Genomic DNA, 12,338 nt, shown 5'->3' on the forward strand with positions numbered 1-12,338 from the left:
ATCTCTGCCTCTGACCGTGGAGACGAGGAGAGCCGTCCTGCCTAGCAGCCCCCGAGAGCCCTTCTCCTCATGAATTTGTCCGATCCCCTTTCCCAGCTAGAGAACTAAGGGGGGAAGGGGGGTGCAGAGGGCCAGCCTGGTGTTGGGCGGGGAAGCTGACCAGGAGCGTGAGTGGGCCTGGACCACAAATGCCAGGGGGTATGGGGGGCTCTTCTTCTGTCCCCGGTTTCCCTCTGGGTCTGGGGGAAAGGGGCTGGAGCCTCTTTTTGCGGGGGGGGGGAGTCTCCCCTTCCCCTGAGTGCGCAGGGGCACTTCCTGCCTCACGGCCTCCCTTCTCCCATCCCACCAGGCTGATGTCTTTGCCTACGGCATCATCCTCTGCGAGACCATCGCCCGCCTGCCGGCCGACCCGGACTACCTGCCCCGCACTGAGGTAAGACCCTCCCTCCATGTGGGGGCTGCTTCCTCCCCTTGCAGTGCTAGGCTCCTTCAGGCAAACCACAGCGTTTCTTCTAGGCGTTCAAGGGGGTCTTCTGGAGGCCCTCCGAGACCCTCCTGGCCTCATGGGCACAAGACAGGCTGGTTTTGTTGTTGTTGTTGTTGAGTCGTTTAGTCGTGTCCGCCTCTTCGTGACCCCCTAGAGCACGCCAGGCCCTCCTGGCTTCCACTGCCTCCCGTAGTTTGGTCAAACTCATGCTGGTAGCTACAAGACTGTCCCACCATCTCGTCCTCTGTTGTCCCCTTCTCCTTGCGCCCTCCATCTTTCCCAACATCAGGGTCTTTTCCAGGGAGTCTTCTCTTCTCATGAGGTGGCCAAAGTATTGGAGCCTCAGCTTCAGGATCTGTCCTTCCAGTGAGCACTCGGGGCTGATTTCCTTAAGAATGGATACTGGGTTACACCAAGGATTCTGGGCCAAGGAGGCAAGGCTGACCTCCTACCCCAGATACCCAGATCCGTCCAGGGCTCATCGCTCAGCGGAGAGTAGAAAAAGAGTGAAAAACAGACATCCTTAGATTAGGGCATGAGATGGGCACTTTGGCCTTTATATTTAGCTGCTCAGTCTGCTCAGAATGTGTCTTAATCCACAAATAAAACCTCAGAGCTCTGTGTGGATTTTCTCCCCCACCCTGACATCTGTTTATGACTGTGCCCAACGCAGTGTGTGTTGCCTGCCATGTTCCTCTCTCTAGCTGAGCTGTTCAGTCATCATTGTTTGGGGCAGGCAGGGGGCGTTTTCACCCCACAGCTTCACTGGGGGTCCTGCTCCTCTTTTCTACTGTCCTTAATATGTTCTGTCGAGACGCAGTTTGGTGTTCCTGGCCCGATCCACCTGCTCTTTCAGAAACGCTCCGTTGCGTTTTTGCTGCCTTGGTTGCTCTGTTTAGGAAGGCTGGATTTGCACAGACATCGCAGGCAAATAAATAAACCGCAGAATCACAGGCGGGATCCCGAAGGGTCATCTAGTTTAATGTTTGATCTTTTATTGTGTTTTTCATGTTTTGTTGGGAGCCATCCAGAGTGGCTGGGGAAACCCAGCCAGATGGGTGGTGTGTGTGTGTGTGTGTGTGTGTGTATTATTATTATTATTATTATTATTATTATTATTATTATGGTGCAACCCCCTGCAATGCTGAAATAACAGCTAAGTAATCCCAGAGAGATGGCCACCTGACCTCTGCTTTAAAACCTCTGATATGGAAAATTCTGGGTTGAGAGACTCCTCAACAGCACAGCTCATCGGGGTACCAGTCCCCTGCGGGTCCATGCGGTCAGTAAAAGAAAGAAATTCCAGCCAAGCAATTTGGAGCACAACAGCAGTCAGTAGACTTAGCTCCTTCATTGTTGTGCAACAGGTTCAAACAGCAGCGAGTGAACCCTGAACATGGGGCGACATTGACTTTTAAAACTTTCCCACCATTTCCCAGAATACAGTTCGTACAGCATCATCGATACATCATTGCTACATCACTAAAACCTCAGAAAGGGGAGGGTTACACAAGATTAGCATAGACAGATATGTCAGAGCAAGACAAATAGGTACCACTCCAGCGGGAAGGTAAACGGCATTTCCATGTGCTGCTGTGGTTCGCCAGAAGCGGCTTGGTCTTGCTGGCCACATGACCCAGAAGCTGTATGCCAGCTCCCTCAGCCAATAAAGTGAGATGAGTGCCATAACAAAGAGTCGGCCACGACTGGACCTAATGGTCAGGGGTCCCTTGACCTTTAACCCCCCAGAAGAAGTTGCTCCGCAGGTATTCCCATCCCAGCCTCTGTAGCGCAAATGCATCCCTTCCTGGCTCCCTCCCAGGAGACTTGGGGAAGCCCTTAATTACGCCTATTACCTGTGCAGGTGAGGAAGGAGGTGATAATTGGCCCTCCTCCGCTGCCCCCTGAGGAATGCTGGTCTCCCAGCTCACCTGGGCTGCTTTGGATAACCTGTTCATGCAAACGGAGATAGCTTTGTCTCCAGGGAAAGGCGGAGCTCAGGTGCCCAGGCGGGGACTTTCCCAGCACCTGGTGTCTTCCAGCCGCTTCCGACTACAACTCCCATCAGCCTCAGCGCTGTCATGTGACCATGCTGGCTGGGGCCGGTGGGAGGCGGAGTCCAAGGCCTCTTGTGGTTGGGGGGCACCAGGGGTCATCTCTCCTGGCTGCCCTGTGGGATTCATAGCGCAGGAATTTTGCAGGAAAAGACTTCAAAGCATCTTTGGGGAGGTTTGGTCCTCAGATGGTGAGGGGAGAGCAAAGGCTTCTTTGAGAAGCAGGACTTCATTTCGGAGACAGATGACGCCCAATATCAGTTTCCAGGGCCTGTATAATGTGGATATTTTTGGAACAACTGAGGGCCAAACTAGACATTATGTTCAACGTCATAGTTTGGCATCATGGGACACATTTATTTTTAAAAGCGACTTTGAAGAGTATATTGTAGGAGATGTGTCAGAAATGAGGGCCATTCCATGAGGACAGCTTCCCCCTGCAGTTGTCGAACCCTCTGCCCGATCCTATGAAATCCCCCCCCCCACTGCTCTTTGAACCCGTAGGGGAGTTTCCACTGTTCCCTCCCTTCCATATATAGCAGCTGCAGTGGGGGGGGTGCCCTTTTTTGCACATCTCCAGCGATTCCCCTGGAGGAGAACTGTGCCACTTGCTGCATTGCCTCTTTTCAACAGACAGGGGTTTTTTGGGGGGGGGCCCTCAGTTGCTGACTGCAGTTGAGCAGTTCACTTTAAGGAAGAAGGAGGAAAGGTCTGGGTGGGGGGATTCTGCCCCCCCAGTCACTCCCTCCTGCATTTCACAGAAAGAAAACCTGCTTCTAGGAGAGCAGCCCCTGCTTTGTCTCAGCGGCTTCCCCTGAGCCCAGCACCCCACCCTTTGCCCTTGTGCTTCCTGGGAGTCGGGCCTGGAGCGTCTCCGCTCTCGTCTGGGTTGCCGTGGAGCCGCCTGGCTCAGAACTGGGCCACGGCCCCCTCTCTCCTGGGCTGTGTCCTAATAATAGGTTGCCCCGGAAGGCGGCCTCTGGGTTGGGCGTTTCCGGAATGACAGCTCCGGGACCCAGAACCTCTCCTGGTGCCAAGATGGAGAGGAGCTTCTGCCTGGCCGTGCTGAGCAAGAGAAAGGGGCTTGGGGGGGAGGAAGCCATTGTTGTGGTAGCCCCCTCCCCACCTCTAATTCCACAGCAGCCTTGACTTCAAGGTGAGGAAGGCAGGAGGACCACAGAGAGACCCTCTGGGTTTTCTGCAAGACTTTCCCTCCTTTTTGCTTCCTGAAATTTGTTCTGATTGTGCAGATAAAATATCTGGGAGAGAATTTGGCAGGATGTGTTGCTGGTGGGCGAGAACAGTCCAGATCCAAGGATCCCCAGAGGTGTGCCTTGTTGTAAACAAAATCTGCCTTTTTCCCTTGCGGGGTACCCAAGAGCCCATATAGAGTCCTTACGTGGGTTCCCTATTGGTAGGAGAAAATAACAGAGGCCAAGCAGAGAATATTGAGAAGCAAAGCGGCTAGTAAGCCTGATCTTTATTGATCTGTTGCAACAGGGTCCTCACTCACCACACGCAGGAGGGAGGAGGAACCCAGAACAATGGTGTGCAGATCAAGACCACCCCCAGAAACATCATACATACATCACAGAAGTACAGGAAATCTGAGTGCTTTGTTTACCTCCTGTCTGGCAGGTTACCTGTCACTTGACTGGATTGCCTGGGGAGCCTGGCCAGTCTTTTGTAATGATAAATACTTCGTTCCTGAGCCAGGTCAGACTCACACCCTATTCATATCTTAAATGTGCCCTTAAGACAGAATTTGTAAGGAAAGAGACAATGGGGAGGTTTCCCACTTTGACCTTGCAGAGAAATCATTTGCTCAGTTTGGGAATCAAAATGGTTCCAGGTCAGTCTTCCTGTGCTGATCTATGTCCATGCTTGGTTGGTACACTTAGGAACATTTAACATACTGGTATACCCAAGGCCTCAAAATTCCTATCACAACCTCCAGATGGGGGGAGACGTCCGGTGTCATCCAGGCGTCTTCACTCGGTTGCAAGGGGCTGAGAGCCAGGTGCAAAAGGTGGATTTTGAATGCTGGCCGGTGCCCACCTAGTCCAGGCCCCTGTTCTCCCAGCAGGCAGCCAGGTGTATCTCGGGGAAACCCCCAAGCACAACAACCCTCTCCCCTCCTGCCATTTCCAGAAACCGGGATTCAGGAGCCTGACTGTCTCTTGACCACGGAGGCTCAGCGCAGCCATGGCAGGAGTAGCCCACTTCCAGAGAACTCCAGCCGGAGAAGAGAAGGTTGCCAGATCTGGGGCTGACTTTCTACTCGCCCAGAAAGTCCTTTACATCTGTTTATTGCAAATACATATCCCGTCCTTCCCCTGTATCACACGTGACGCTCTGGAAGCAAGAGGGAGTTCAGCTGCTCAAGTCTCAGTTGGGCAGGTCAGATTCTTGCTTGGAGGAGGATGAAGCCTTGGCTCAGAGGCAGCGGGGATGGAAGCGGCCACAAAGAGAAACCTGAGCCCCCCATCTCACCCCAGTTCAGGACATGTTGAGGGGACTGGTGGGAGGAGATGGCCCCTTGAACAACCTGCTCTAGGCTGCCATCCCCCCAACTACTACTACTGCTACTTCTTCTTCTTCTTCTTCTTCTTCTTCTTAATTAATACCTTCCCCATCTGGATGGTTTCCCTAGCCACCCTGGGCAACTCCCAATAGAATATTAAAAACACTATAAAACATCAAAGAGTAAAAGCTTCCCTAAACAGGGCTGCCTTCAGATGTCTTCTAAAAGTCTGGTAGTTGTTGTTCTCTTTGACATCTGGTGGGAGAGCGTTCCACAGGGCAGACGCCACTACCAAAAGGGCCCTCTGCCTGGTTTCCTGTAACTTGGCTTCTTGCAGTGAGGGAACCGCCAGAAGGCCCTCGGGAGATGGACCCCGGTGTCTGGGGTGGAGATGCTCCTTCAGGTCTACTGGGCCGAGGCCATTTAGGGCTTTAAAGATCAGCACCAACACTTTGAATTGTGCTCGGAAGCATACTGGGAACCAGTGTAGGTCTTTCAAGACCGGTGTTATATGGTCTTGGCAGCCACTCACAGTCACCGGTCTACCTGCCACATTCTGGATTGATTGCAGTTTCCGGGTCACCTTCAAAGGTAGTCCCATGTAGAGCGCATTGCAGTAGTCCAAGCGGGAGATAACCAGAGCATGCACCACTTTGGCGAGACAGTCTGCGGGCAGGGAGGGTCTCATCCTGCGTACCAGATGGAGCTGGTAGACAGCTGCCCTGGACACAAAACGGACCAGCGCCTCCATGGACAGCTGTGAGTCCAGAATGACTCCCAGGCTGCGCACCTGGTCCTCCAGGGGCACAGTTCCCCCATTCAGGACCAGGGAGTCCTCCACACCTGCCTGCCTCCTGTCCCCCCAAAACAGTACTTCTGTCTTGTCATCTAATTTTAGAGTGTCATCCCCCCACGCTTGATGATTGTTTGAATGTTGCCTGTGGATGCCATTGCACAGATAATACTCCGTCCCCAGAACTGCCCCATCATCCCAGAAAGATGCCTGCTCCTTGAGATAAAGGCTGCCGTCCTTCCGCCTCTGGGAAATGCCAGCTGTGGGGGAGCCTCTGCCAGGCTGAGCGCTTCCCCTTTTTTGGGGGGGGGCATGGAGACAGCGGCTGGTCCACCCTCTGGCCCTGCGCAGAAGGCCCTGCTTGCCACCTCGTGGCCGGGAGCTGCGGTGCACAGATCTCTCTCTCTCTCTCGGCGAGGGAGGGGCCTGCAATAGCTGCTCTCGGCAGGATGAGCACAGAGCCGGCTGGATGCGGCCGCTGGGCCCTGCGCACATTTGGGATTCAAGTCGTTTCCTCCCCTCACCAATACTTGTGATCCTTCCATCATTTTTGGCTGTGTCTGCACTGCCCACTTAGCTCAGCTTCTCCAAATGCATTTCATGTTTATAATAATAATAATAATAATAATAATTTATTATTTGTACCCCGCCCATCTGGCTGGGTTTCCCCAGCCACTCTGGGCGGCTTCCATAGAAACAAAAAATACAATAAAATATCACAGATTAAAAACTTCCCTGAACAGGGTCAAGCAGAGAGGTGAAGGGCGACAGAGGCCCAGGAACTGATTTTAGAATGTATTTCAATTAATTGATTGTGATTTTATGTAAACTGTGTTACTTTTACTGTTGTTAGCCGCTCTGAGCCTGGCTTCGGCTGGGGAGGGCGGGGTATAAATAATAATAATAATAATAATAATAATAATAATAACTATTCCTACTATTACTATTATTATTATTATCAGTCTCCAGCAGGCTCTCGGGCAGTGATGGCAAAACTTTTAGAGACTGAGTGCCCAAACTGCAACCCAAAACCCACTTATTTTTCGCAAAGTGCCAACACAGCAATTTACCTTATTTTTCTGTGTTGTTTAGCTTTTTTGGGGTAGGGGTTGCCCAAAGTTTTTTGGGTTGTTTTTTAGAAATGCAGCTTTTTAAAAAAAGAAATGCAGAAAATAACTAATACCACTAAAAACGCTGGAAATCATTTCCGTGAGCCCAGCCAACATGTGTCTCCAACTCACCAACAGCAGACCGCCAGCTGGTTGGCGGTCATGGAACACCACCCAACAAGCGGTCTGCAGAACATTTCCTGCTTGCAGCACCGTGGGGGTGCAACACCCCCCCAATGCAGCAGCGTGTGGAGCGCACTCTAAGGAGCATTTCCCGCTTGCCCTGGGGTGGGGGGAGCAGCTGGCCCCTTTGCATGCTGGGGCGATGGCGCGTGTGCCCGCAGATAGGCCTCTGAGTGCCCACTCTGGCACGCTTGCCATAGGTTCGCCACCACTCCTCTAGGGCAAGGAAGGTCATAAGGACATAAGAAGAGACGGCTGGATCAGGCCAAGGGACCCACCTAGTCCAGCCTCCTGTTCCCACAGCGACTAACCAAATGCCTGTGTGAAACCAGCAAGCAGGATTGGAAGACCAGAGCCCTCTTCTCCCCTCCTGCGGTTTCCACCGACTGATGCACAAAAGCATTGCTGGCTCCAACCGCAGAGGCCAAGCCCAGCCCGCCTGGCTAGTAGCCATTGCTAGTTCTCCCCTTCTCCATGAATTTGTCTAGTCCTCTTTTCAAAGCCATCCAGGTTCCAGTGGCAGTGAGTTCCAGGGTTTAAGTATGTACTGGCTAAAGAAAGACTTTCTTTTCTCTGTCCTGAATCTCCCAATGTTCAGCTTCCTTGACTGTCCACGAGTTCTAGGGTGGAAGGAGAAACTCTTCATTTTTTCCATGTCATGGCTATTTTTTTTAAAAAAAAAACATCTACCAAGTCACCTGTTGATCTTTTCTCTAAATTAAAAAAATCCCAAACGCTGCAACCTTCCCTTTAGGGGAGTCTCTGCACCCCTCTGGAAAATTCTGGTGGCCCTTTTCTGATCCCTTTGCAACCCAGAAATACTCTTTGTCAGACGAGGCATTCAGAACCGGACACAGCCTTCCGGATGTGGCTGCAGATTTGTATAACGAACGGCATTAGGACATCGACAGTCGTCTTCTCGATTCTTTTCCTAGTGATCCCTAGCATGGGCCATTTTCTTCAATTTCATCTTTCTTGGTTCTAAATATTGGGAGCTGGCCTTTCTCGCGGCCCAACTCACCTCCCTCTCCCTTCTTCCCTGCAGGACTTTGGGCTGGATGTGGCCGCTTTCTGCAACCTGGTGGGAGCCGACTGCCCTGCAACATTCCTCCAGCTGGCCTTCCATTGCTGCAGCGTAAGACCCCCCCCAACACCCCCCCCGAGACCTGAAGGAGCCTTCAGGCTGCCAGACCCCCCTGCCAGAAGGGAGCCACTTTGCCCCTCCTGTCTCTATATGCCTGCGAGAGAATCAGCCCTGGCTGGGTGCAGAGGTTTGGGGGGGGGGGCAAATCCTGAGGAATACAGAGTCCCAGCCCTAGCCCCAGCCACAACCACAGGAGATTGGCAGCAGCGATGGGGCAGCTGTTTGGTGACTGTGGCCAGGCAGGCAGGCAATTGGTGCCTGCGGCAAGTGGGCGGGTGGGCTGCTGGTGGCGGTGAGCGGGCAGACAATTGGCGGCTGGGGTGAAGTGGGCGATCGGCAGTGGCTGCGGCAAGCGATCGGCAGTGGCGAGCAGGCGGGTGAGCGATTGGCAGAAGTGACCTTCCCGACGTCCCCAAAAAGCTGAACAACTTAATTTTGGGTTAAAAGAAATAGGGGTTGTCTTATACACGAAAAAATACAGTACTTCCCTTTAGGAGGGACTGAGGTTGGTGAGAACTGTGTACCATGCCCAGAAATCTGTCCTGCTCCCAGCCTTGGTGGGTCTGGGTCTCCGAGGGGAAGACAGCCCTCCCCCGAGGCAGGCTGGACCCCCCACTTTCCTGTTTCCCCTGGTTCCTGTTTCCAGGGGAGGCAGTGGCCCAGCAAGCCCCACCTCAGCAAGGGAGCCTTGGGGCTTTGTTTTGCAAGTGCCCCTCCCCACTGCTGCTGAGCCAGCTGCCTTCTCCCCCCCCCCCCAGATGGAGCCCACCTCGAGACCCTCCTTCCTGGAGATCACGCAGCGCCTGGAGGGCATCTTGAAGCAGCAGCTGGCAGCCAGAGACGCCCGAGACGCCCTGCAGAGCGACAGGACCAGCATCCCGGGGAGCCCGGCACTCTCCCTCCGTGGTACCTTCCCCAGTTTGGCTTTCGATTCCTGTGTCGCAGCGGGTTGGACTAGATGACCCCCGGGTCCCTTCCAGCTCTGCAATTCTTTTTTTAAAAAAAGATAATCTTTATTAGTTTTTTAGTTACATACTGTACATACACATATTACATTACATTTTAGATTTATACTTGCTCCTAAGAGCTGACTTCCCTCCTTCCTTCTGGCTTTTTAATGTCGCCTCTAACTTTTCGCATTGTCTTCAGCTCTGCAATTCTGTGGTTTTGAGCACACAGCCTGTTTGGGACAAAGGCACTGGATTCTAAACAACAGCTTAAAAAAGATTCCTTTGAACCAGCCTTCTGCCAACTCCCTTGTCTTGAAAGGGGGGAAAGTGGCGTATTATTATTATTATTATTATTTCAAATTAGTATTCTATTTATTTATTACATTCATACATCACCTTTTCCTCCAAGGAGTTCAAAGTGGCTTGCATGTTCCTCTTCCGCAACCAGCTTGAGAAGTAAGTTGGGCTAAGCGCCAGGGCCTGCCTGCCTGCCAAGGTCAGATTCCTAGCTGAGTGGGGATTCGAACCCAGGGCTCTCTCCTAGTCCAGCACTCTAACCACTGGGCAACACTGTAATGCCGTGGTAACGCCACGCCTGCTCCACAGGACTCCTGCGCTCCCGAGTGATGTGGGTCCAAGCCACAGCCCTCACTTGGTCATGGAATCAGAGAACGGCCGAGCTGGAGGGGAACCCAAAGGTCACCTAGTCGTTGTGCTTTGAGGTCTGTCCCTGAGCGCCCTTTCTCCCTCTGTTCCAGACAAAGGCGCCCAGGACCCCCTGCTGCCCGCCATGCCGCCCAGCCTGCTGGACCAGCCTCCCGTGCCCCCGGACCAGCGCCTCTCGCGCAGCCAGTCGGACATGGTGCCGCCCAGGGCGCCCCAGGACACCCCGCAGCGAGTCAACCCCTTCTCCCAGCGCCACGACCTCCAGGGCGGCCGCATCAAGCTCTTTGACACGCCCAGCAAGTCTCTGATCTCGCTGACCTTCGACCTGCCGCCCCCCTCGCCCTTCCCGCCGGGCACACCCGTCACCCCGGAGCCGGCCGTCGAGGCCCACTGCGACTTCTCCGAGCCGGCCGCCCTGGCCCGCAGGTGCCGCTCGCTGCCCGCCTCCCCGGAGATGCCCCGCCGGGGGGGTCCTCGTCCCCCCCAGCCCCTCCTGTCCCTGGACTGCAGCAGCCTGGAGCGCCCCCTCCGCTCCCCTCCCTCCGGCGAGCTCATGGACACCAGTCCCGACAGCCCCCCCAGCGCCCTCCTTGCGGAGCCGGCCGCCCCCCTGGCGCCCTCCGTGGCCAACGGCAGCTTCATCCGCACGGCCGTCTCTGGGCTGCAGCCCTGGCCCTCCAACGGGCTGCTCTTGAACAACAACAGCAAGCCCCCCAGCTGGGGAGGGGGCTTCTCGGAGCTGAGCGTGCCGCCACCGGGCTCGGGCCCCCCGCTGGAGCATGCGGGGTCGGCCCTGGCCCTGAGCGGAGGGGGCAGCGTGGGGGTGCTGGAGCAGGAGGAGGTGCTGAGCTGCCCCGCCTGCTGCCTGGGGCCCTTTGGCTTCAGCTTCGCCTCCGTCTGCCACCGGCCCCCCGCCAGCGCCCCCGCCTACCAGAACCTCAACTGCGAAGCCAAGAGCCTGCTGTGCCAGGAGAGGCACCACAAGGGCCCGGTTCTGGCAGAGCCCAGCCTCAAGCTGCCCGAAGCACAGTCCTAAGGCGGGACACACAGAGGGCCCCCCCTGAGCCCGGCGGGGCGAAAGGGGGTCTGCGGACCCACGACGGACCCTTTGGTGCCGCAGCACGTTGAAGGTGGCATAGCCGGTGCCAGCGCTCGGCCGGCTCTCAGGGCCTGGCGAAGCGGAGGAGCCTGTGGGGCCATGTTTTTGGGGGGCGGGAGGTTAAGATTCCACTCTGTGGCCTTTTGTAGCAAAGGGGCTTCCTGGTGCCTGGAAACCCCCTCCCCAGCCCTGGCAGGAGCTGTGGGAAGGAAGGGGGGTCCCTTCCCATGAGCCAGGCGGAAGTGCAATAAGGTGGCTGCCCCAGGGACCCCTGTGCGGTTGGACTGGGGAGGGGGGCCACACACCAGCATCCAAGAGACCCTCCCAAGGTTTCTTTCTGGGTGGGGGGCTTTGCCCACACCAGTGCAGTGCCTCCTTCTGCAAACCCAGGCCTGGTGAGACCTCCTGGTGTGGGCTGGGGATCAGGGGGTCTTGCCCCCCATAATACTTGCCCTGCTTGTTTGCGGGGAGATGACAGAGGAGAAAGAGACTCTAAGGCCTGGGGGGCGGGGTCAGGAGACAGAAATGGGGGGCTTGTTTGCGTGTCACATTTGGGGACTAGGAAACGGAGAGACACAAGTTTGGACCTGCAATGTTGGTGGGGGGGCTCAGCCTCCCCCCTGGGTGCTCCTGAGTGTACAAGTGTTGGAGGGGGCAGGGGGTGGGGTGGGGAGTTGGGGGTGGAAACTGGTTTCTGTTCCCAGCACTTCTCTCCTGCCCATGTGCAATAATGATGAGTACTTATTTCTGGCTGCATCTCCCCCCCCCCCGCGAGGCTCAGCGTCCCCCCCCCCTCCGGCCCCCCTATACTCAGTGCCCTGGTGGGATGCAGCTGCATTTTTAATAACGACAAATGCTGCTTTATGTATTCAGCTTATTTAAAGTGTTGGAGAAATAAAACATGATGGCGGTCGAAATGGCCTGGTTTTTGCCCAAAGCGTCCTGGGATCTCAGATCTGGCCAGTCAGGGGGCTTCAGCAAAGGGTCTTTGGCTTGGTCTGCATCTTCCTTTTTTTGATTTAGAGAAAAGGCGAGGAAGAAGCAGCGCAATAGGAGTTTATAAACTCCGCATGGCATGTGAGAGTGGAGAGAGAAAGCTTGCCTCCCTTCTCTCATAACACGGGACAGGCAGTGAAGCTGGATGTTGGAAGGTCCTGTGTGAGTGTCTGGAGCATAGCTGTCAACCGTCCCTTATTTGGCGGGAAAGTCCCTTATCCCAGCGCCGTGTCCCGCTGCTGTCCCTTATTGATGATGTCCCTTAAATTTCCCGGGTTTCAAAGGAAGCAGCTCCTCTCCCTCCCTCCCTGCCAGCCAGGGAGGAGGGAGGCT

General features: G+C 54.9%; 1 protein-coding gene across 1 annotated transcript in view; it reads left to right on the forward strand.

Annotated features, from left to right (window-relative positions):
- The window catches only part of TESK1 (testis associated actin remodelling kinase 1), a 29,105-nt gene extending 17,179 nt beyond the window's left edge, over positions 1–11,926 (forward strand). The window contains exons 7-10 of the mRNA XM_083402871.1: positions 350–433; positions 8,196–8,285; positions 9,053–9,200; positions 10,003–11,926. Coding sequence (XP_083258997.1) covers positions 350–433; positions 8,196–8,285; positions 9,053–9,200; positions 10,003–10,946 — 1,266 coding nt within the window. The 3' untranslated portion in view covers positions 10,947–11,926. The remainder of the gene's footprint in view (positions 1–349; positions 434–8,195; positions 8,286–9,052; positions 9,201–10,002) is intronic.
- Positions 11,927–12,338: the final 412 nt, after the last annotated feature.

Source organism: Podarcis tiliguerta, assembly GCF_965153285.1.
Source record: "Podarcis tiliguerta genome assembly, chromosome: 11".
Lineage (NCBI taxonomy): Eukaryota > Metazoa > Chordata > Lepidosauria > Squamata > Lacertidae > Podarcis > Podarcis tiliguerta.